The sequence below is a fragment of the Triticum urartu genome, chromosome 4A (genome assembly GCF_056163025.1).
Source record: "Triticum urartu cultivar PI428250 chromosome 4A, HENAU_Tu73, whole genome shotgun sequence".
Lineage (NCBI taxonomy): Eukaryota > Viridiplantae > Streptophyta > Magnoliopsida > Poales > Poaceae > Triticum > Triticum urartu.
In genome coordinates this window covers 408,713,328-408,735,844 of record NC_141876.1, presented here as the reverse complement: position 1 = coordinate 408,735,844, position 22,517 = coordinate 408,713,328, and the positions used below count along the sequence as shown (strand labels likewise).

The 22,517-nt window shown below is 42.3% G+C and overlaps 1 protein-coding gene across 2 annotated transcripts; it reads right to left on the bottom strand.

The window, feature by feature from the left end:
- Positions 1-15,953: 15,953 nt before the first annotated feature.
- On the bottom strand, positions 15,954-21,987 carry LOC125551854 (bZIP transcription factor (DUF630 and DUF632)). Of its 2 annotated transcripts, none has more exons than XM_048715224.2 (6): positions 21,722-21,987; positions 19,116-20,527; positions 18,832-18,906; positions 18,192-18,406; positions 17,041-17,264; positions 15,954-16,921 (listed from the first exon to the last, which is right to left on the bottom strand). In XM_048715224.2, exons 2-6 carry the CDS (start codon positions 20,389-20,391, stop codon positions 16,264-16,266), a joined length of 2,448 nt encoding a protein of 815 aa, XP_048571181.2. In that variant the 5' UTR covers positions 20,392-20,527; positions 21,722-21,987; the 3' UTR covers positions 15,954-16,263. The 2 variants fall into 2 exon arrangements, with proteins under 2 accessions (XP_048571181.2, XP_048571182.2); XM_048715225.2 differs by having other exon boundaries at positions 19,116-20,414.
- Between the last annotated feature and the right edge of the window lie 530 nt (positions 21,988-22,517).

Here is a 22,517-nt window from a genome sequence, read left to right as displayed (position 1 = left end):
GATCGGTTTTCCGTTTCTTTTTTAGTTTTCTTCTCCGAAACCCTAGATCGGATTCGTTTTCTTCTCCGATTTAGTTGCCTTTGGACCGTTCGCCGGACCGTTCGTCTCAACGAACGTGATCACCGATTCTTCCCCGATTAACGACGCCCGTTCGTTTAACCGTTCTTCTTTTTCTTCTCGTCGGATTTATTCCGCGATCGCGATCTCAGATCCGATCTTCTTTCTAGTCTTTCTTCTCGCTCGTTTATCGGAATCAGGTGATTCAAGCGCCTGGAGTTTCGTTGCGAAACCGCCGTTCCGTCTAATCAACTTAAACAAGTTTTTGCCCTGGTAAAATTTGACCTAGATTCAACTTGCTAGAACCGAGTTGTTTTCTTCCGTCGTTTGTTTTCCGTTTCTTTGTTCGGTTCGTTCTTTCTTTGCAACCGGAGTTCTTAAGTTGAACTTTCTGGTTCGATCTCTTGTTCGAGTTTTACCTATGCATTAGATGAGTACTTATTGTGTGCTTGTTTTTTGTCTGCGATAGATTACCCGGATTGCGCCGTTTGTTACTTCGAAACCCTAGGACTCGCGGATCATCAGCAAGGCAAGTAACACTTTGATCATACCTTTTCTACAACCCATGTTTTATTGCATTAGATCAATCTCACACATTGCATGATTAGGATCTAATTAAATTGTGGGTTGGGAAGTAGATGAGGTAGTACCTATTACCTGTATTATTATGAAACCTTTGGGAGTTACTTCTACGTTTGCTTATTATGCCATGCTATGCTAGTAGACGTGGATTGGGTGAGTGATATCCATGACAGATGTGAGATTTATAATTAAGGGTTTATTTAAGGTGGCAACCTAACACACATCTGGGTGGATTGAGGCACCTGATGTCTATCAGGACTTGCCTGTTTTTTTATGGACCGCCACCCAGGCTCAAAGGGATCATAAGATCTTTCATACTAGAAACTTCCGTGTGCAGCCACAAGCCATTATGGGCTCTGGCATAGTTGACTAAGTTGTGCGAACTCTTACAGTGGTAGACTAGCAGATGTAGGGGATGTAGGTGTACCGATCTACCCGATCGTAAGGTGCTAGCGCTTCTGAAAGACCGTGTCTCGGTCATCCGTTTCTCAAACACCGGGTAGTGCGAGAAACCAAACGGAGGCGATCGAGTCTTGTGGGGAAAAGTGCGCAAACCTCTGCAGAGTGTACAAACTAATCATGATTAGCCGTGTCCCCGGTTATGGACAACTTGAGTATCTAGTACTTGAATATCCTGTGAATCTCATCATGTTACTTCTAATTAATGTTGTTGGGTTTTAATCACTTTAATTGGGATTGAGAATGCTGTCAACCATTCTCAATGTTTCACAACCACCATGATAGTTAAATAAATTTATTCCTTTGCAGTAGGGAAAAACTGGCTTTACGCAAAAACTGTAACCATAGAGCTTTCCACCAGCCATATATGCATATAGTATAGCTGTTTCATTCCATTACTCTCTATGTGTTACTTTGCCAGCATATTCCATGTGCTGACCCGTTTTCGGGCTGCAACTTCTCATGTTGCAGACTTTTCAGACGACGAGTAAAGTGTTTTTAGGTCGTGGCCCTATACTCAGTGATGCCGTTGGAGTTGATGGACCCATTTATCTTCCAAGTCTTCCGCTGTTACCGACACTAGATGGCCTTAAGCCATATTTATTGTAATAAGTTCTCTTTGAGACAACGATGTAATAAGTGTGTGATTGCCACTCTGCTATAAATCCTTCGATGTACTGTGTGGTGTCAGCATTACTGATCCAGGGATGACACCTGAGCACAAAGCGCTTGATCCATTCGGGTCGGGTCGCGACATAACTCTAAAATTGTGTTTAGGGCAGAACAGTACCAAATCTATAAAATGCTCATGAGGATTTTTCCGGACTTGTTGTATTGTTGTTCCGGCCTCATTTAAACTTGCCTAGATAGGTAGTTTTTATTATGTCACCTCTTGCCATGCTAACAACATTTAATATTGTTTAGTACATAAACAAGATCGAACTAAATAAGTCACGTGGTGTTTCGTCAATATGCAACGGAGTTGCATATTGAGCTCCACTTAATTTGTAGGGTTGTTTGTGCACTTTGCCATGCCATGCCTCATTAAACCGGACATGCATCATACTTGTTTGCACATGGTGCCATGCTTATGTGGTGGTTGTTTACTATGTTGTGTGCTTCTTTCCGGTGTTTGCTTCTTCGGGTTGGTTCCGGTAACGTCGCGTTTGTGAGGACCCGTTCGACTACGTCCGTTTGTCTTCTTCATGGACTCGTTCTTCTTCCTTGTGGGATCTCAGGCAAGATGACCATACCCTTGAAATCACTTCTATCTTTGCTTGCTAGTTGCTCGCTCTTTTGCCATGCCTATGCTGCGATACCTACCACTTGCTTATCATGCCTCCCATATTGTTGAATCAAGCCTCTAACCCACCTTGTCCTAGCAAACCATTGTTTGGCTATGTTACTGCTTTGCTCAGCCCCTCTTATAGCGTTGTTAGTTTCAGGTGAAGATTGAAGTTTGTTCCTTGTTGGAACATGGAGATGTTGTTCCTTGTTGGAACATGGAGATGTTGTTCCTTGTTGGAACATTGTTTACTTGTTGGGATATCACTATATATCTTATTTAATTAATGCATCTATATACTTGGTAAAGGGTGGAAGGCTCGGCCTTATGCCTGGTGTTTTGTTCCACTCTTGCCGCCCTAGTTTCCGTCATATCGGTGTTATGTTCCCGGATTTTGCGTTCCTTACGCGGTTGGGTAATAATGGGAACCCCTTGACAGTTCGCCTTGAATAAAACTCCTCCAGCAAGGCCCAACATTGGTTTTACCATTCGCCTCCTAGCCTTTTCTTTCCCTTGGGTTCTGCAGACTCAAGGGTCATCTTTATTTAAACCCCCGGGCCAGTGCTCCTCTGAGTGTTGGTCCAACCCAGAGCACCGTGAAGGGCCATCCCTTGGCAACTTGGGTTACGTCGGCTCCTGTACGCTTAGCTTATCCGGTGTGCCCTGAGAACGAGATATGTGCAGCTCCTATCGGGATTTGTCGGCACAGCGGGTGGTCTTGCTGGACTTGTTTTACCATTGTCGAAATGTTTTGTAACCGGGATTCCGAGTCTGATCGGGTTTTCCCGCTAGAAGGAATATCCTTCGTTGACCGTGAGAGCTTGTCATGGGCTAAGTTGGGACACCCCTGCAGGGATTTGTACTTTCGAAAGCCGTGCCCGCGGTTATGGGCAGATGGGAATTTGTTAACGTCCGGTTGTAGATAACTTGAACCTTAACTTAATTAAAATACATCAACCGCGTGTGTAACCGTGATGGTCTCTTTCCGGTGGAGTCCGGGAAGTGAACACGGTTGTTGGAGTTATGCTTGACGTAGGTTGTTTTAGGATCACTTCTTGATCATAGTTCATCGACCATGCTTTTGCCTTCTCTTCTCGCTCTCTTTTGCGAATATGTTAGCCACCATATATGCTAGTCGCTTGCTGCAGCTCCACCTCATACCTTTACCATACCCATAAGCTTAAATAGTCTTGATCGCGAGGGTGCGAGATTGTTGAGTCCCCGTGGCTCACAGATACTTCCAAAACCAGTTTGCAGGTGCCGATGTTACCGAGCAGGTGACGCAACCAAGCTCAAGGAGGAGCTCTATGAAGATCTTGTCCTTTGTGTTGTTTCGTTCTAGTTGATCAGTAGTGGAGCCCAGTTGGGGTCGATCGGGGATCTGTGTCGCATTTGGGGTTCTTCTTTTATTTTGGCTCCGTAGTCGGGCCCTGATTGTATTTGGATGATGTAATGCTTTATTCATGTATTTGTGTGAAGTGGCGATTGTAAGCCAACTATATATCTCTTTCCCTTATGTATTACATGGGTTGTGTGAAGATTACCTCACTTGCGACATTGCTTTCAATGCGGTTATGCCTCTAAGTCGTGCTTCGACACGTGGGAGATATAGCCGCATCGAGGGTGTTACAAGTTGGTATTAGAGTCTTCCTCGACCTTAGGAGCCCCATTGCTTGATCGTTTTTAGCAGCCGAATTGAGTCTAGAAAAATGTTTTGAGTCATTTAGGAATTATATATCGGAGAGTTTAGGAATTCTTTTTACTTCCCAATCTCATCATTGCTCTGGTAAGGCATCCTGACGTAGAGTTTTGACTCTTCTCTTTTAAAATTTCACAAAATTATTTTTTTAGGATCACGCGCGTATCTTGGAATCGTTTCGATGGTTTTGTGACGAGAACATTGTTCTTGGTGCCTCATGTCATTTAGGGGTTGTGGCAGTGTCCCGGGGAGTTGAGCTCCGAGGTGTTGTCGTCACAATTTTATCGTTGCAGTTCTGGAATACCTGAGTTTAGTTCGCCGACATTGAAAATCACTTTTATGCAGTTGTTGGTGAGATAACCTCGACGCCACCCAGTACTGGGGCGGGAGTTCGGGAGTATTGCCATAACTCGTATAACGGATGCTTTTCGAAGGTTGAGGTAGATGATTTTCGAAGGTTTCTTGGTTATGTGTTGAAGGATGGATACAGCTGGATGTAGGATTTGTTAGTTTTGGGTGAGATATTATGCTTCCCCTGTATCCCCAACACCTGATTGCATAACCGGAAAGTTTCGGGAGTTTATAAGTGGGAATTCAAATAGCTCTTAGGATATCTTTTCGACCGATGTATGATATGAAATTGGGGTTCGACGTCTAGTGGTCTGCCTATTCACGGTTGGTTTTACAGTGGTCTCGTTGTGTCTTAAAGAGTCCTTGGCTATGCCGACTCGGGGACGCTTCGTATGTCATGTGCACTGCCTTGCACATGATGGTGCTGTACGATCGAGCCCGTGTAGGCCCCACCACGAAAAATTCGGACGAAATCTCTATCATATGTTTTTTCCAGCTTATTTTGCAAGCCAATCCTTTGTTTTGTTTTCAGTTGTGGTATTCGAGTTGCTTCGAAGTCAAATGTTGTTTCCATACCTGTTCCTAAGCGATGTTCTCATACTCCGATGTGAATACTAATCCTTCTTGATAATCGAGATTGTCATGTAAATACTGTTCAACCGGTGTGGCTCTCTTCAGGTGGATCCGACCATTTCAACATCCGCAAGATCAATTCTAAGTTTCTCAATGGTGTTCGTTTCATTCATTCCAAATTGTCTTTGTTTTTCCCACCCTCCCTCCCTTGTTTTTCTTCAAGGACTCAGATTTCTTAATCAAGTATCCATCTTATTGGTTATGAAGTCTCTCCATTCCTTTCCGTCAATGTTCTTATCCGGTGATTCTCATGAAGAGACTAACGGAGCCTCAAGTTCATCATTATTTGCTCTTTTTCTTCTCCGGTGGATTCACTTCAAGCTTTTGGTGTTGATCATATCCCTTTCCTCGTTTTCAATGTTTTCTCATGTCAGTGCAATTATTAATCGTTCACCTCTCGCTATCCTATTGTTCCGGAGTGCTCAAGATATCTCAGAAGATTCGTTTCCATTCTCAATCCTTTCAAGCTCTTTCGAGGATGTCACCTCATTCAAGCCATTTAATTCAACCGGTGCAACCTCTCTTTTAAATCATTTCAACGGTGTTTATTTTGAGTGGGCCCTAACCCACAGGTCTTTTCCCAGGATCTTACCTGACTCTTCTTATTTTCCCGGAGCTATCCTAAATTCTTTTCAAAGTTTGACGTAAGAATGAATTTTCATCAGTCAGATGTGTTCCTCCAAGACCTCTCAATTTCTTTTCATCGTTGGCTCAACCTTTCCATCCTTCATTTCGGAGTGTCTAAATAATTCATGGTGGTGTTTCTCGTCGTCTTTCTCTGCATTGGAAGACCGAAGAAGATTTTTCTCTCAATCTTGCTCCATTCTCTTCAAGATTCATGATGCTAGCTTACTGCCATCCTCTCATAATTGTTTTGATTGTGAGTATTCTTTTCACCTATCCGGAGCAATTCAAGAGTCTTTTCAGTTTGATCATCCGGAGCCCATCACCTCAGAAGTATTCATTCTCAGCTTTTAGCTCTCATTCTCCAAATCATACCGGTGCTTAAATCAAGGATTCTCTAATCAGCTCGTAATCTCTTCGTTCTCATGGATCTAATTTCTCTCAAGCATCTTCATTTATTTGCTAATTCTTCCCGGTGTTTCTTTATCTTTTCTTCGTTCATTTTAATTCTTACGGTGGTTCGTGCAAGATTCCTGTTCTTTCGTTATCTTATCAATTTATTCGTTGTTCCAATCCTACCGGTGGTTCATTGAAGACCTTCCCAAGTTTATGTTATATCTCTCTTAATCCTTGATACGAGAATAAGTAGTGTACCAAATCCGTTGATTGTCATCAATTTAATTGGTGAAGGATAAGCATAATGTAATTCTTATTCTTGTTTCATCCAAATGATTAATTCCCTATTCCGGAGGCTCATCAAATTCTTGATCTCAAATGTTCATCTTCTCTTTTCCTGGAGTTCCAACCTTTTTCAACTATTTCATCACGAAGCTCCATTTAATCATTCCAAGGCTTCACCTTATATTATCAACTTCTCTTTCCTCTCGTGTGATCATCCTTTTTGTTACCGGAATTCTTCATGGAGGCTCTACATGATGGTTCACCAAGGATTTAATTCCTTCTCAAAGTGTTCATCGAGATTCTTTTCAGAGGAGCTCAAGTATTCTTTATCTTGCATTTTAAAGTGCAATTCTTTCAACCGTATCATTCGAGGGAGTATTATGTCATTCTTGATAATTTGAGTTCATGTTTCATGATTCACATATTATTAAGAATGAGGTATTTTAAATCCATCAATCTTGTCATTGGAGTTACCTTGGGTTATGTTTCACCTAAAGCCTTCCCTAAGGATTTTGCTATTTATGGTGCTCATAAATGACCCAAGTTCTTCTTTATCCTTCTGATGAACAAGTTCCTCGTCTTCTTGTTCTTATCAATCCAATATTGTTTTCGTTAGTGGCAGAATTTCACCTCAAGTTCTTGAGATGTTCTCCATAAGCCCACTACAAGCTTATCCTCTTCGTTGTTGTTTTCCCAACAACCCCGTGCAATCCTTTTCTTGCAACGGTGCTTTACAAGTTCAATTGTGGTAGGAGTTGTTATTTTCTTATCCGCTCTTTTGTTCCGACGATCTACCTTTGATTCTTTCATCCGGAGGCATTGAGGTGTTGCTCGTTTCACTCATCATCTCGGATTGTCAGGACCATGTTCTGTTCGTGCTTATCCTTTTAACCGGAGTGCCGTGTCCTTATTTTTCAAGTATCCTCTCATCTTGTCAAGTTTAATTCCTTCCATTTACAGGCGGAGTGCTGTCCAAATTATATCATTCTTATTCCTTCCCTATCTTGTTTTAACCGGAGTGTTGTGCCCCTTTGCTCAAGCTCTTTCATTTTATCAAGTCTTTCATCTCTTTTCAACCGAAGTGTTGTCCGAATTTGTAATTCCTTGTATCCTCTTCCCTACCGGAGTGCTTTCAACTTCATTTATCTCCGTTGTATTCTTTTCTCGAAATGGTTTAACCTTTTCAAGGTTCATGGTCTTCACTCGTTTCTCAAGGAGCAACTTAGTTTTACCTCTTCTCTTTCTTTTACGTTGTCCCTCCGGTGCCATTCTAGATCTCGGGACGAGATCCTCTCGTAGTGGTGGAGTGTTGTGATGCCCCGAGACCGATGTGCCAGTTGTCGTCCAGTTATTCACCGACGTTGCCATGTCTTTTGCTTGCGTGTTGCATCTTGCCATGTCTTCATCTGCATTGCATCATCATGTTTTAAAACTTGCATCCGTCCCGGTCTCCTCGTTCTTTCCGTTGTCCGTTCTGAGCCCAGACACACTTGCACGCGCCCGCGGCATGTACGAAATAGTATTTTATAAGTGGCCGGAAGATATTCTCGGAATGGGATGAGAGTTGACGTGTGGTCTTATTATAGTGTAGATAGACCGTCTGTCAAGTTTCATCGCATTCGGAGTTCGTTTGATAGCCCAACCGTCAAACTATAGCGGCATTATAGCCGGTCTAACGTCGGACGTTTTCGGTCTCCGGAAACAGTTGTCGGGCCTTCTCTCTTCTCTTTTCTCAGCCTGAAGCTTTCTGCACAGTCCGCTGTCAACCGCCAGGCCCTGAAACCATCTCTACACAGTGCATCGAACCCCTCGCGCTCGTCTGGAAGTTGTCCCGAACCCGACCCGGACAGTCGTTTCCGTTGTGTCCGGATCATCCCCAAACATCTACAAAACGTCTCCATTTTGTTAATTGGACTTCCCAACATATTTTTTTCTCGACCGCTCGATTTTATTGGAGGGACGGATTAGCCCCTACCCAAATATCCACATGCTATAAATGTATTAGTCCAACCCTAAAAATTAGGAACTTTGTCCCTCCACCGCCGCCATCGGGTCACATCCCACCTCGGGATCGCCTCGCCCGATCCTCCTCGATCCCCTCGCACAACCAGTGCATTCCATCGATCCATCCATCCAACCGTATCTCCCAGCGCCCACCTCCTCACCCCCGAGCAGCTCGCGAGGCCCCGACCACCTCAGCTCGTCCGGCCCTGCAGCAACATTGCCGGAGCTACACCCGCGTCCCCGCCGGCGACCACTTCCATCACGCCGGACCCCGCACCCACTCGCTGCTTCTCCTTCCCTTCTTCTCTCGTTCCCTCTAGTTTCCTCTCTCACATGTGGTCTCACTTCTCCATAAAATTCGCAGGCCACCATGGACAGCCCCAGGAGCTCCCTCGCAGCCGCCGGATCTGGCGCCTCACCGGAGAACGCCGTCCTCGCCCAGTTTCAGCCGCCCCTACTTCCCGTCGAGCCTCCCTGCCCTGGATCTGGTCGTCCCCGCGACGTTCCGCCGCACCAAGCCCCTCCAGCCGCGGGTCTCCTTCGCTGCATCGATGCGGCAGCAGCTCAGGCAGAGGAGGATGGCGCCTCTGCCTCGACACCCCGCGCGTCGCCTGCGTGCGTTGACCGCTGCGCGAGGCCCAACGGTGCCCAAGGCCCAGCAACGTCTTCTTGTCACCAGATCCGGCCCAGCCGCTTCTCCACTTTCGGCCCATGGCCCGATGTGAGCATAGCCCAGCCCCTCCGCTATTCTGTGCCTGTGCGTCTGATAGTTATGTTGCGCCTATTGCCTTACTGGGCCTCTCCTTAGATTCAGCCCAGTATAGTTTTTTTCCTGTTCTACGAATTTGTCTATTTTTTTCCAGAAAACTGCTGTTTTATAAAAAAGTCCCTAGACAACATGCATATAATAACTCACAAACCGTGCATCGGATTAAAACAAACTTAATATGGAAGTTGCTTAGAATTCTGTCTAGTTTCATAATATGTCATTTTCATCCATGTTTAAAATGCTTAAAATGCTGTTTGCGTAAGTTTGCTCCTATGCCATGTTAAAATGCTTTATTTCATAAGTAAATAACCGTAACTCCGAATTTAATAAACTTTATATGTAAATGGGGTGGAAAAATGCCTAGTTTAACATGGTGTGCTTGTTTTGCATGTTTAATAACTCTAAAATTGTGTTTAGGGAAGAACAGTACCAAATCTATAAAATGCTCATGAGGATTTTCCGGACTTGTTGTATTGTTGTTCCGGCCTCATTTAAACTTGCCTAGATAGGTAGTTTTTATTATGCTTCACCTCTTGCCATGCTAACAACATTTAATATTGTTTAGTACATAAACAAGATCGAACTAAATAAGTCACGTGGTGTTTCGTCAATATGCAACGGAGTTGCATATTGAGCTCCACTTAATTTGTAGGGTTGTTTGTGCACTTTGCCATGCCATGCCTCATTAAACCGGACATGCATCATACTTGTTTGCACATCGTGCCATGCTTATGTGGTGGTTGTTTACTATGTTGTGTGCTTCTTTCCGGTGTTTGCTTCTTCGGGTTGGTTCCGGTAACGTCGCGTTTGTGAGGACCCATTCGACTACGTCCGTTTGTCTTCTTCATGGACTCGTTCTTATTCCTTGCGGGATCTCAGACAAGATGACCATACCCTTGAAATCACTTCTATCTTTGCTTGCTAGTTGCTCGCTCTTTTGCCATGCCTATGCTGCGATACCTACCACTTGCTTATCATGCCTCCCATATTGTTGAACCAAGCCTCTAACCCACCTTGTCCTAGCAAACCGTTGTTTGGCTATGTTACTGCTTTGCTCAGCCCCTCTTATAGCGTTGTTAGTTTCAGGTGAAGATTGAAGTTTGTTCCTTGTTGGAACATGGAGATGTTGTTCCTTGTTGGAACATTGTTTACTTGTTGGGATATCACTATATATCTTATTTAATTAATGCATCTACATACTTGGTAAAGGGTGGAAGGCTCGGCCTTATGCCTGGTGTTTTGTTCCACTCTTGCCGCCCTAGTTTCCGTCATATCGGTGTTATGTTCCCGGGTTTTGCGTTCCTTACGCGGTTGGGTAATAATGGGAACCCCTTGACAGTTCGCCTTGAATAAAACTCCTCCAGCAAGGCCCAACATTGGTTTTACCATTCGCCTCCTAGCCTTTTCTTTCCCTTGGGTTCTGCAGACTCAAGGGTCATCTTTATTTAAACCCCCGGGCCAGTGCTCCTCTGAGTGTTGGTCCAACCCAGAGCACCGTGAAGGGCCATCCCTTGGCAACTTGGGTTACGTCGGCTCCTGTACGCTTAGCTTATCCGGTGTGCCCTGAGAACGAGATATGTGCAGCTCCTATCGGGATTTGTCGGCACAGCGGGTGGTCTTGCTGGACTTGTTTTACCATTGTCGAAATGTTTTGTAACCGGGATTCCGAGTCTGATCGGGTTTTCCCGCTAGAAGGAATATCCTTCGTTGACCGTGAGAGCTTGTCATGGGCTAAGTTGGGACACCCCTGCAGGGATTTGAACTTTCGAAAGCCGTGCCCGCGGTTATGGGCAGATGGGAATTTATTAACGTCCGGTTGTAGATAACTTGAACCTTAACTTAATTAAAATACATCAACCGCGTGTGTAACCGTGATGGTCTCTTTCCGGTGGAGTCCGGGAAGTGAACACGGTTGTTGGAGTTATGCTTGACGTAGGTTGTTTTAGGATCACTTCTTGATCATAGTTCATCGGCCGTGCTTTTGCCTTCTCTTCTCGCTCTCTTTTGCGAATATGTTAGCCACCATATATGCTAGTCGCTTGCTGCAGCTCCACCTCATACCTTTACCTTATCCATAAGCTTAAATAGTCTTGATCGTGAGGGTGCGAGATTGCTGAGTCCCCGTGGCTCACAGATACTTCCAAAACCAGTTTGCAGGTGCCGATGTTACCGAGCAGGTGACACAACCAAGCTCAAGGAGGAGCTCTATGAAGATCTTGTCCTTTGTGTTGTTTCATTCTAGTTGATCAGTAGTGGAGCCCAGTTGGGGTCGATCGGGGATCTGTGTCGCATTTGGGGTTCTTATTTTATTTTGGCTCCGTAGTCGGGCCCTGATTGTATTTGGATGATGTAATGCTTTATTCATGTATTTGTGTGAAGTGGCGATTGTAAGCCAACTATGTATCTCTTTCCCTTATGTATTACATGGGTTGTGTGAAGATTACCTTACTTGCGACATTGCTTTCAATGTGGTTATGCCTCTAAGTCGTGCTTCGACACGTGGGAGATATACCCGCATCGAGGGCGTTACAACAGGAAGCTGCACTTTCGGTTTTTTCATATAGTGGTAGCGCTTAGTACGAGAGAAAGGTTTCTTGTCCATTATTAGTTCACACCAAAATTTTGGATCCATGCAATGGTTCCTGCATCCATAACATGACCTATATTTTGTTCTTATATGGACATTGTAATTCTAGTTATGGAATTAAGACATATATGTAAACCGATTGGTATGGTATGTTTATGATTTTCTTCCAATGCCGTAAGCGGAAAAGAGTTTGGCCTGGTGGCTTAAGAAAAGATTGTAAAATTTCACCTGAACTTCAGATTGTTATTGGGAACTTCATACGCAATGATGACCTCCACATCATCTTTCATTTCCACTTACATGTTTGAGATGAACAAAATTTTGGCCAAGAACATACCTCCTCTTGACCCAAGTACTTGCTTCGGTTTCCTTTTATCTATATCTTCCTGCTAATATACATTTAGATCTACTATTAAGAATACTCAGACATATTATTTTGATATCACAGAAGATCAACTTCGGGAAGCAAACAAGATTAAGGCTCTCAATCCAGCTCCTCAACAAATGCCTCCTATAAATCAACCCTATGTGGTTGTTTTTGAAGAACTAGCCAAAAAGTTTGCTTTGAAGAACATATTAAGGCTCTCAATCTAGCTCCTCAACAAATGCCTCCTATAAATCAACCCTATGTGGTTGTTTTTGAAGCACTACCCAATTTTTGTTGTGAATAAACAATGCGTCATGGTGATGCTCTTAGGTATTGGGATTACATAACAAGCAAATCAGCTTATAGTATGGGTGTATATTAACCTTTATTTTACTTACAAGGTTCCAGTTTATTCTTTGCTTGGAGATACACAATTTAATGTTTTGAAACATCATTGCTCAGTGCAACATCACTACTCATGAGTAACAGTACTAAGACTGGTGAATAATTTGAACTCACATGTTCCCTCAACTTGGTAAAAAAAATAATGAGATATAGGTGCCTTTTATGATGAATCAGCCTGGCATCATGTTACGCTGTTGTGTAGGTACCTTCATCAGTGAATCTATATTATGTTTGAAACATTTTCAAATTAATTTAAGGAGATTGCCTTGAACAACAAGTTCTCGTGATGTTGTTCGTATGGTATATGTTTTACCATTTCATCTGTTCTATGATGGTAAGAAAAGTGCATTTCTCATTTGGATAGATGTGCATTCTGCATCACATCTAGGCTGTCAGAAAATGACATGCGGGACCAAATATTTTAACCTATTTTATGCAGTGTTTTGGAATCCTTGGGGCAAGTTGTATAGCATAACTCTCTGCATCGGCAAACAAAGCAAAATCAATCGAGTGCATGATTTGTGCCCAATCTAAATGTATCAATTGGAGTGCGGTGTTTGAAGAAAATTTGCCGCCAATTTCTCTCCCATCTTGACAATTCGTCATCAACCAGGAAATACTCCTAACGGCAACTCACCTATCATTTACACAGGAAACGGGTCACAAAAAGTAGAGCAGAGCAACTAGCTTCAGCCCTCTACCACTATTATCACTGCAATGAACCCAACCAGAGTATCCACCTTCAGCTCTGAGTGGAAAGTAAAAACTTAGTACTTTCTGGACTACTAAGCTACTCCCTTTGTTTCTAAATATAAGGCTTTTCAGATATTCCAATACAGACTACATATGGATATATAGACTTATTTTAGAGTATAGATTCACTCATTTTGTACTGTATGTAGTCTGCATTGAAATCTCTAAAAGGGCTTATATTTACCCAAATGATGAGTGTCACATGTATGCCACGAAGCAACATGGTACAAATCTATTATCATCCATTTGGCCACATCAAATAGATGACATCAGGGGAATCTTTTTGGTTTTTTAGACTTAAAAATGTTTTATCTCCTAAATAAAAGTCTGATTAAAAAAAATCAATTTTCATCATTAAATTCATCTCAACGAGATCTTCAAAACTCAATCCCATGTTGATATGTTTCGCCAAATTTTTTTTGCCCAAAAGTTGCCATGATTTTTACGCTGAAATTGTCATAGTGTTTACACTAAAGTTGTCATGATATGTTTCATCTATTTTTTTCTTCTAGATTTTAAAGCTACCATTGTATTTCAACTACTTTTGACGGAAAATGTTATTAATTGATCATGGCAATTTTTAGTAATTAACCACGGCAAATTTAATTCATGGGTCATGACAATTTTTAGCAATTCATTGTTGGATATCTAGTTTATAGATCATGGCAATTTTAGCATTTTGATCATGGAAATTTTAGTATTTTGACAATGAAAATTATTTTTTGTATGAACCATGGCAAATTTTAGTGCATGTATCATGGTAAATTTATGTAATTCACCATGGCAATTTTAGTGTATGATTCATGGCAAATTTGAGTCATTGACCATGCATTTTTAAAGTAATTGATGATGGATTTCCTTTTTAATTGTGAACAATGTCAAAATTATTTCATGGATCATGGCAATTTTAGTAATTCACCATGGCAAGTTTAGTTTTTAAATTATTTTTGTAACATGTCAAATTTTACTTTAAACATACAAGAAAAAGTAGTTGAAACATATCATGGCAACTTTAGTGTAAATACCATGGCAATTTATGTGCAATAGACATGGCAACTCTTAACCCAAAAAAATCGTCGAAACATATCGATATGAGATCTAGTTTCGAAGATCTCGTCGCGACGGATTATGGTGAAAATGGTTTTTCAATCGGATTTTCCATTTAAGAGATAAAATATTTCAAAAACTGAAAACCCAAAAGATTCCCGCTGTTGTCAGCAATTTTGTCACTTATGCATGCATGCAAGACCCGATCGCGTAAATGCAGCTACCACTACGACGGGATACTCTAGTTATTTACTCTGTTTTAATCCCTATTTGGCCATTCAACAGTAGCGTACGGCCTTTGAAAAGCATCTCTTCCTAGAGGGGACTCCCGCAAATACTGAAATGAAGAAGAATACCTCACTAATAAGAAATAGAGCAACACCCATTGTGCTTCCTTTCTTTTACTAGAGAGAGTAGACGTGGCGCAATATGTAGTCATGGAGCGTTCGGGCCAAGTTCCAAGCCACCGCACGTCAGGCACTTATTGCGGTCCTACATTTAGGAACGGATGGACTATTATGTATTCTCGAATTACGTTGCGTGCATCGACTTAATGTATGCTATCTATATATGAATGACTATGTTGTCAAACAAATTCTAGAACAAACACTTAAAACTTCAAAAAATAAAACATTGCACATCAATTAGTACGGTGTGACGTGCCGCCGCGCACTACATGCTAGTTGTAGTGTATTATCACTTCCAAATGCAGCAGTTTCAGGACTTTCTGGTCCCTTCCCCTTGTTTAAAAAAAACAATGGGGGAGCAATCCTTGTGCAAACCCAGCCGTGTGGAAGTTGGTCATTCCGCCGAGGGTTCATGTTTCATTAATGGCTTCTGGCCAACAACGGACTATTGACAGTGATAATCTTCAAAACACCGAAATATTGAAACTGCTTTGTACTGAGCTGAGTTTGTGCACCATTTTATTGTTTGAGCGTGTGGTACCTCACCAATTTTGGAATATAATCTAATTTTTATGATCGTTTAGGCTTTGATTTGGAATCAACTGCGGTGGCTAAGTGGCAACAAGAAATCAGTGTTAAAAATATTCTACTCTGCTTCACTATGGTGTACACTACATGACCCTTACGAAATCAAATGTGTTTTCAGGGCAAAGGTTGGCAACGTGTGATGATTTGGGAACTATTTTTTCTCGCTGTCATATGGAAACTAATGGTGGCAAACATTGGATGGTCTTAAGATGTCCATTCAAGATAACTCGAGCGCAGCCTGCTACTCCTGGAGAAAAGGGGAGAAGTGCTGAACATAGCCTTGGGTTGAAGATGACCAAACTTGGCTTCATCCCATTTGAGCAAATTTGCCGGCATTCGGTCCCCACCGCCAATGGAGTGCGCGCGCCATTAGACGGCAACCTGTTGCGTCGCCTGGCTCAAGAGGCTGTGCCTAGGAAGCTCTGAGCTAGCTTGCCGTGCTGGTCTATTGGTTTCTTTCCTTTCTTTCTTACTGAGTTTGATCCAGTTTACTCTTCTCTGGCGAGCGTTACTCTCAAATAAATACTGTACAATAAGTTCAAAATAAGAAACATCGTACCAGCCTAAATAAGACCTAAACAACACGAGAATGGAATTGCAATCATAGATACAAAGCACTGAATGAAAAGTCCAAGCTTATGCCCAGGTGCCAACATGAAGAACAGGAAACCTCATATCATATACTGATATACCCCAGCACAAATATACATCTTGTATCCCCCATCTTACACTTTAATTTACCTACACCTCACATTTACATCCCAGATTAAGGTCGAGTGGCATTAGCCACAAGGCCGGATATCTACATATTTACCCCCATGCCTGTCCCCCTAGACTATCATGAGCTCGCAAAATATGATGGCAGTGATTTGTGCCTATTAGTTCGATGAACAAATGTACACAATGGACGGTTTATTTATCCATCTCAGATGACTTTCGAGCTATATTATGATTCACTCCAGAAATTAGTGCAACCGATTTGCCTCCTCATATTTCTCCTTTGCCGTATTAATTTTTTTCTTGAGTTCGCCATATTTGTGCACTGAAACATCTGAGAAGAATTCAAGCTTCCCTAGGAAGCTCTCCAGGCTCGACTGTAAATCCGTATGAGCGTCGTTTCTATGGATTCCCCTCATTTCATCATTCAACCCTCCATTAGGTATTGCAAATGTAGACCTTGAACCACCACGCCTCTTCTCTTGACGAGGCATACAATGGTTTATATCTGCAAGGAGACCTTTAATACCACCTTCCAAGTCTTCGATTGGCAACTCATCCAGTAACTTAATCCACTGCTCACAGATTGTAAATATGGGTGCAACAGCAAAATTTGTTATTTGAAAATCGGTATCCTTCTTCTTTCTAGATTTTTTCTTCGTCCTTAGTGATTTCACACACTTCAGTAACCATGACTGTAGGCTATTCAAGTAAGATCTATGGGATACTATCCATCTCTGGAAGTTTGAAAATAGTGACTTTAGTTCAACCTGAAGGAGTAGAGTTGCTTGGAACTGTGATTCCGACCGAATTAAGACCTTTATACCGCCACTGTTGGATACTAGCTTAATAATCTCATGTTGATGCCGGTGACACTCGAGCATTGTTTCCCACATGCGAGTTAAGCTGCAAAAAATGTGAATATTTTAACCAAGAGCAAATGATAAACTAAGATCATTCCAGAAAATGCCTATTGAATTGCAATATGTATGTAGTTACGTACAAAATAAATGGAAAACCAATACCTTCCAATTAATTCTTCAAGCTGCGGTTGAAGCTCTTTGTCCCTCAGATCCTCTATGTTCTTGGAAATCATGTCAATTCTCTGAATGGCCACACAAATTCTGGAGTACAAATCCTTCACAACAGCACGGGTTCTATCAATACTCATGTGGCTTTCTCCTCTTGATTCCTGGTTTCTCAGGTACCTACATTTTTCATCATACTGCCTGCAAATTGTACTGCTAGCCTGAAGGCAATACAAAGGTTAGCATTTACAGAAACACTAAATATGGTGAAAAGACATGGAGAGGTCATTTAAAGAAAAAAGGCAAGAAAGTATGGAGGTGTCAACCAATTCACAGACTCAAGGCAAAAGGACATACAGATGTGTCATTTATTCAGGAATAATAGTACAAATAATTCAAACACAGAAAATAGGAATGGCACAAACTGCTAAATGCATATTCAAGTGGGCATATCATGTGTACCAACATTCAATATAAATATATTTCAGGCTCTGTTTGTTGCACATTGTTTCATCTTCCATTTTTAATCAATACTCCAAGCTTGAGATAAAAGAACATCATTATAATCCCAGTGCAATTTGCGTCATTTTATTTCAAAAAAAATTTACTACATACTTCTGCAGATATATTGATAAGCCTCTACTACGTGATATCCTATATATCTAAGTAAGTGATCCCATTTAAATGGGCATGCAAGCCATCCACATCATCAAGCATATGTAAATCTTCCACTTTCCACCCATGCAAGTCCTCCACTTCATCAATTCTTATTTTTATTTTTTCATAAGCAAGTGATCGCATTTAAAATGCACATGAAAGCCATCTACATCATCATGTGGATGCAACCCTTGCAGTTTCCACCACATGCAAGTCCTCCATATAATCAATTTTTATTTTTTCAGCAAAAAATAATTGAACTTGAATGTCAGACAATATAACATGCATCCACCATCTATTTACCTCTAGGTTTGCTATCATTCATATGACGAAAATGTGGTGTGGTATTATTCTCATATATTCTGATTTTACCTTTGATAATTTCATTGCTATAAAATTTTCTAGCAATGCATATCTAGTTTAAAACAGTGGCTAAAACAGATTAAGAAAAAAAGAGTATCTCATAAAGGACCGGTCAAATAAGTTTTTACCTTGACTTCATCACAGAGCTTTCTCTCCCATGCATACAATCTATCTAGTGTGGAAGCGTGACTGCCAGAATTCATGTATACACCACTAAAGATATTTCCAGTGAGACCATCGACATCAACTTTCGATGCTGCCCCAAGAGGATTCCTTGATGACGAAGAGTGCGAAGACACTGATCTATGCCAGGTAAGATGCTTCACGTCGGCTTGTGGTGGAGCTGCAATAAAGCACAAGATATTTATCCCTCCCTACCATTTACAACAGGATAACAGATGAAATAATAAAGATTCTATTTAGAGAAAGTGCAAAAGCTTTGCACATAAAGAAAAAACATATGTTGGTCACATAAACTGTAGACATGCCCTTGTATTCAGAATTTTTCGACTTCACCAATGATATTCATACAGTTATACTAACATGTTAGGATAATCAATGGTCAAGCTCTATACAGGAAACCGTGAAAAGTAAAACATATCTACATGGAACATATCATTTTCCGGTACGTAGAAAAATAAGCCGCTTCAACGGAAGATCATGGAAGAAATAACATGCAAATGACATCATACGATGTAATCACAGGAACTAGAATTGTGTGCTGGAAAATGGAAGGAAGACTGTCACTGAGAGTTAGAAAAAACTTACGCTGAGGAACAGGGACTTCCTCCCTGCAGCAAGCAAAGAGTGTTGCAAAAAAGCCTGGTGCCTTTAATCCACGTGCTGCATTATAATTACTTAAGTTAACCCAAGTTCTAAAAACTAGAAAGAGAGGAACAGCAAGTAATAATGGTCATGGGTACAAGTAATATTGTTATAGTTTCACATCATGAGTTCTGCAGTGTTGCATGCAGAACCTTTCTATCATTTGTTTTGAAGCAAAGCTCCATCAAAATATTACAGAACAGTAATCTAATTAATTGAGTTCTGACCTCTTTCTTCGGTTAGCAAAGGGCGGAAATTGACTTTATCCGCTTCAAGCATCCTCGGGACTTCTTTGCCAGAATCAGATGCCTTGACAAATAAGATTTCAACCTCTTTCATGGATGTAGACAGGTCCTTTACCCCATTTCTAACATCATGAAAAGGTTCCTTCGATTTCCCGTTTATAGAATGAGCGGCAACCGAAGATACCACTTCTTTCACAGGGCTCGTCACAGGGGTTTCATCAGTTTCATACATGCTAATGTCAAGTACCCTATTGTCACTTTTTGGCTCAAGTACCTTGTTGTCACTTTTCGGCTCCTCCGTTTTGGAATGAATATTTTCCAAGGCAACCTTATCTGCAATATTTTCCAAGGCAACCTTATCTACCAAATTTTCTGAGACAACCTTATCTGCAGCAAGATGTGCAGGTGACTGATCTGTTACAATATTTTCAACAGGTGTATCATTGCGGTTCTTGAACATCCGCACTAAAGGTTCAGAAGATGGGTTCTCAAAATCATCTTCTGAGTCTGCAAAATCATCCTCCCTTCCACTCATAGTAGATTGCTCCCCATCTCTGACATCTAGAGTTTTCTCCTGTTGCGAGAGCCTAACATCACCAGCATGAGCATGCGACTTCTCCAATTCCTCCTCAAGCTCTGGAATTCCTTCCTTCTCCCGAAGGCGCCTAATATCATCAGCATTTTCAAAATCATGACCAGATTCCTTCTCATCATGAAATGACAACTGGCTCTCAACAGGTTGAAAAAGGCCAAAGTAGTCCCATGGTGGTGTCCCTGGAGGAGCTTCAAATGTAGAACTATCATCCAGATCATGTACAGTTTGAATGGGAACTGAGGATGAAGTCTCCAGAGTTGCTGTTACAGGAACAGGCACCTTTTCCTCAACAGTCCTCGCTGCGTTCCTCCCGGCTTTCATATGATTGACATGGAAACGCCCGGAAGATAACGGGGACGGAGCTGGGGAGAAGGAGTCACTGGCCGGATGTGATGCAGATGGGGAGAGGTTCATCGATCTATGCCTCATGCCAGGAGGCTCTGGTGTTGCAGATGTTGACGTGTATAATGAAGAGTCTGTTGGCACTTCAGGTTCTACAAATTTTGTCAGAGCAAATCCTGTGTGCCTCAGCGACTGAATATACGCAAAGTGAGCGGCTGCAAATGCACATCTCCCATCAAGTGCTTCTTTCACATAACGTTTTCTTTCCTGGCACAAGACAAGAGCCTTGTCATCTTCACTCGTTGCTCGTGTAGATCCCATTTTAATGTGTGTCACTCTTGATGCTGAGCAAATTTTAGAAGAACAGCAAAATCAGAGCCATGCACTGCAGATCAAAGCTCTTATGGCAGAGAGATGTTTTTATGTAAAACAATGCACAGACAGTGCAACTTCGTACCTGCATTTCCACATATTAAGTAATTTACGATTAGATAATATCCGAACGTTTACTTAGCTGACAAGAAAGATAACCCAACGTTTCATCAGCAGTTGTGCATACCAATTAGATTCAGTCTATTCAAAAGGAAATATAAATTTTGATCGCCACTGTATATACTAAATATTCTACAAAAGCTCGGTATGCGTCACTCACAGGCAAGCACTTTGGGTACAGCACACAAATTCACTTCCACTAAAACTAGCCTGCTCAAATCTGTCCCAAAATTTTATCTCTTCTCATCAGCACTGAGAAACTCCAAATAGAAATACAGAAACTGAACTCAGATGCTGGGAACAAAACCAGCAATTAACCTCATACGATCCTGCATCAACTAGAACGCTGCTTCCCTAGTCCATAACGATATAGTATATACAACGAAACCATGACCAACTCCACTTAAACGACCAGACAGAATGCATTTCAAGAATATGTGATTTTCCCCCTAAATCCTCAATAAACCAATTAAAGAGAACACACAGAGAAAATTCCTCGATTGTCTCGGCAAAAAGCTTATAGAAGCAAGCAGAAACCTAACTTATGCAGTATCAAGCCAGCGCATAAATCCCTTAACTAACCAAGTGTATTCTCTCAATCTTGGAGAAGCCATGTGAAGCAGCAGATTAGGCGTTATGGGATTCTCAAACAGCACGAGACCGAACTCAAATATAAGTTAATTCCAGGCACGTCCAAATTATTTAGAAGGATCAGCACGTCTTGGATTAAACCAACCCTCTTGGACTAAACGAGCTCAATTGAGTTGTGGAGCAATAAAGAAGACGCATATAAGAAGGAAAAAGCTTGAGCTTTACCAATCCGGCCAGCAAATAAGTAGTAAAATTAACTCTGTCAGCCCATTGCGACCACCCACCCAATTCACGGCCCCATCACGTCGAACCATCCATCTACAGGTTCTCCATTGACACCATAACGCGGAGGAAGAAAAGGAACTGATCTTGAGAGCGTACTAACAAGGCAAACAAAAGAGAAACCCCCACGGAAACACCGAAGATCCAAGTTTTGCCTCGCAGCGGCCATGGAGCACACAAGTAACACCCAATTCACCCACCCCAGCGGCAGACCCACCGCAATTGGCCTAATCAACGCGGAGAAACCGCCCAGAGCAATCCAGGGGAGGGGAGGGAAGAGAATTACCTGGCTTGGCCTCGAAGAGGGAGCGTTGGGCACGGGATCTCGGGCTCGCGGCGGCCGCGTCGGATTGGCGCTGCGGAGGAGGTCGGCACTAGCTGGTCGTGGAGTGGGGTGGAGAGGAGGAGAGAAGCTTCGAAGATGATGAGCAGGTGCGGGTGCGGGGCGGTGCCTCCTGCCGTCCTGCGGCAGATGAGAAAGATGCGTATGCGCGTGTGTGCCTGCTGGTGGGAACACGACGTGTAGAGGGAGGCGTGTGCCCGTAGCCTGGCTCTGGCCACTGTCCACGAGGGAGGATGGAGCCGAAAGGCAAAAGGCGAAACGAGCTGGCATTTGTTCTCTTCTCCTCTTCTTTTACAATCGCGAGTTTTCTCTATGTTTTTGTCGAAGATTGCAATGCGCTCGAGGATGACGCACGCTTTGTCGTGTCATTTCACGCTCGCGGGTTGAGTCTCTTTTTACTACTATTACGGATTGATGTGGTCATTTTTACACCGAAAATCGGAAAACTAAGTTGATTGATAATCCTGGTTTATACGATGTTCGGTTCGATGTTTCCATTGTGTTTATATGGTGTTCAGTTCGATGTTTTCATCGTTAATTGTTTGAGTTCAAGAGAATCGTCGGTTTCATCCTACATAAACCGACTTGACCATTGGACCATGTACATCAAAATGGACATCTCTTTTCTCCAACGTTTCAACTTTGCTAGCACGTGTAGGCATGACCGTAGACTCATGTACAATACATCCCCCCCCCCCCCCACCCTCCAAACTGAATTCACTCGTGCCTCTGCCGCCGC

What these genes read in the sequence shown, in the direction of transcription:
- LOC125551854 (XM_048715224.2), bottom strand. Translation starts at nt 20,391, where the DNA reads ATGGGATCTACACGAGCAACGAGTGAAGATGACAAGGCTCTTGTCTTG. An exon ending in GGAAGTCCCTGTTCCTCAGC is followed by an intron (nt 18,407 to 18,831) that starts GTAAGTTTTTTC and finishes GCTTTATTGCAG; the next exon opens with CTCCACCACAAGCCGACGTG. An exon ending in CTTGAAGAATTAATTGGAAG is followed by an intron (nt 16,922 to 17,040) that starts GTATTGGTTTTC and finishes CATTTTTTGCAG; the next exon opens with CTTAACTCGCATGTGGGAAA.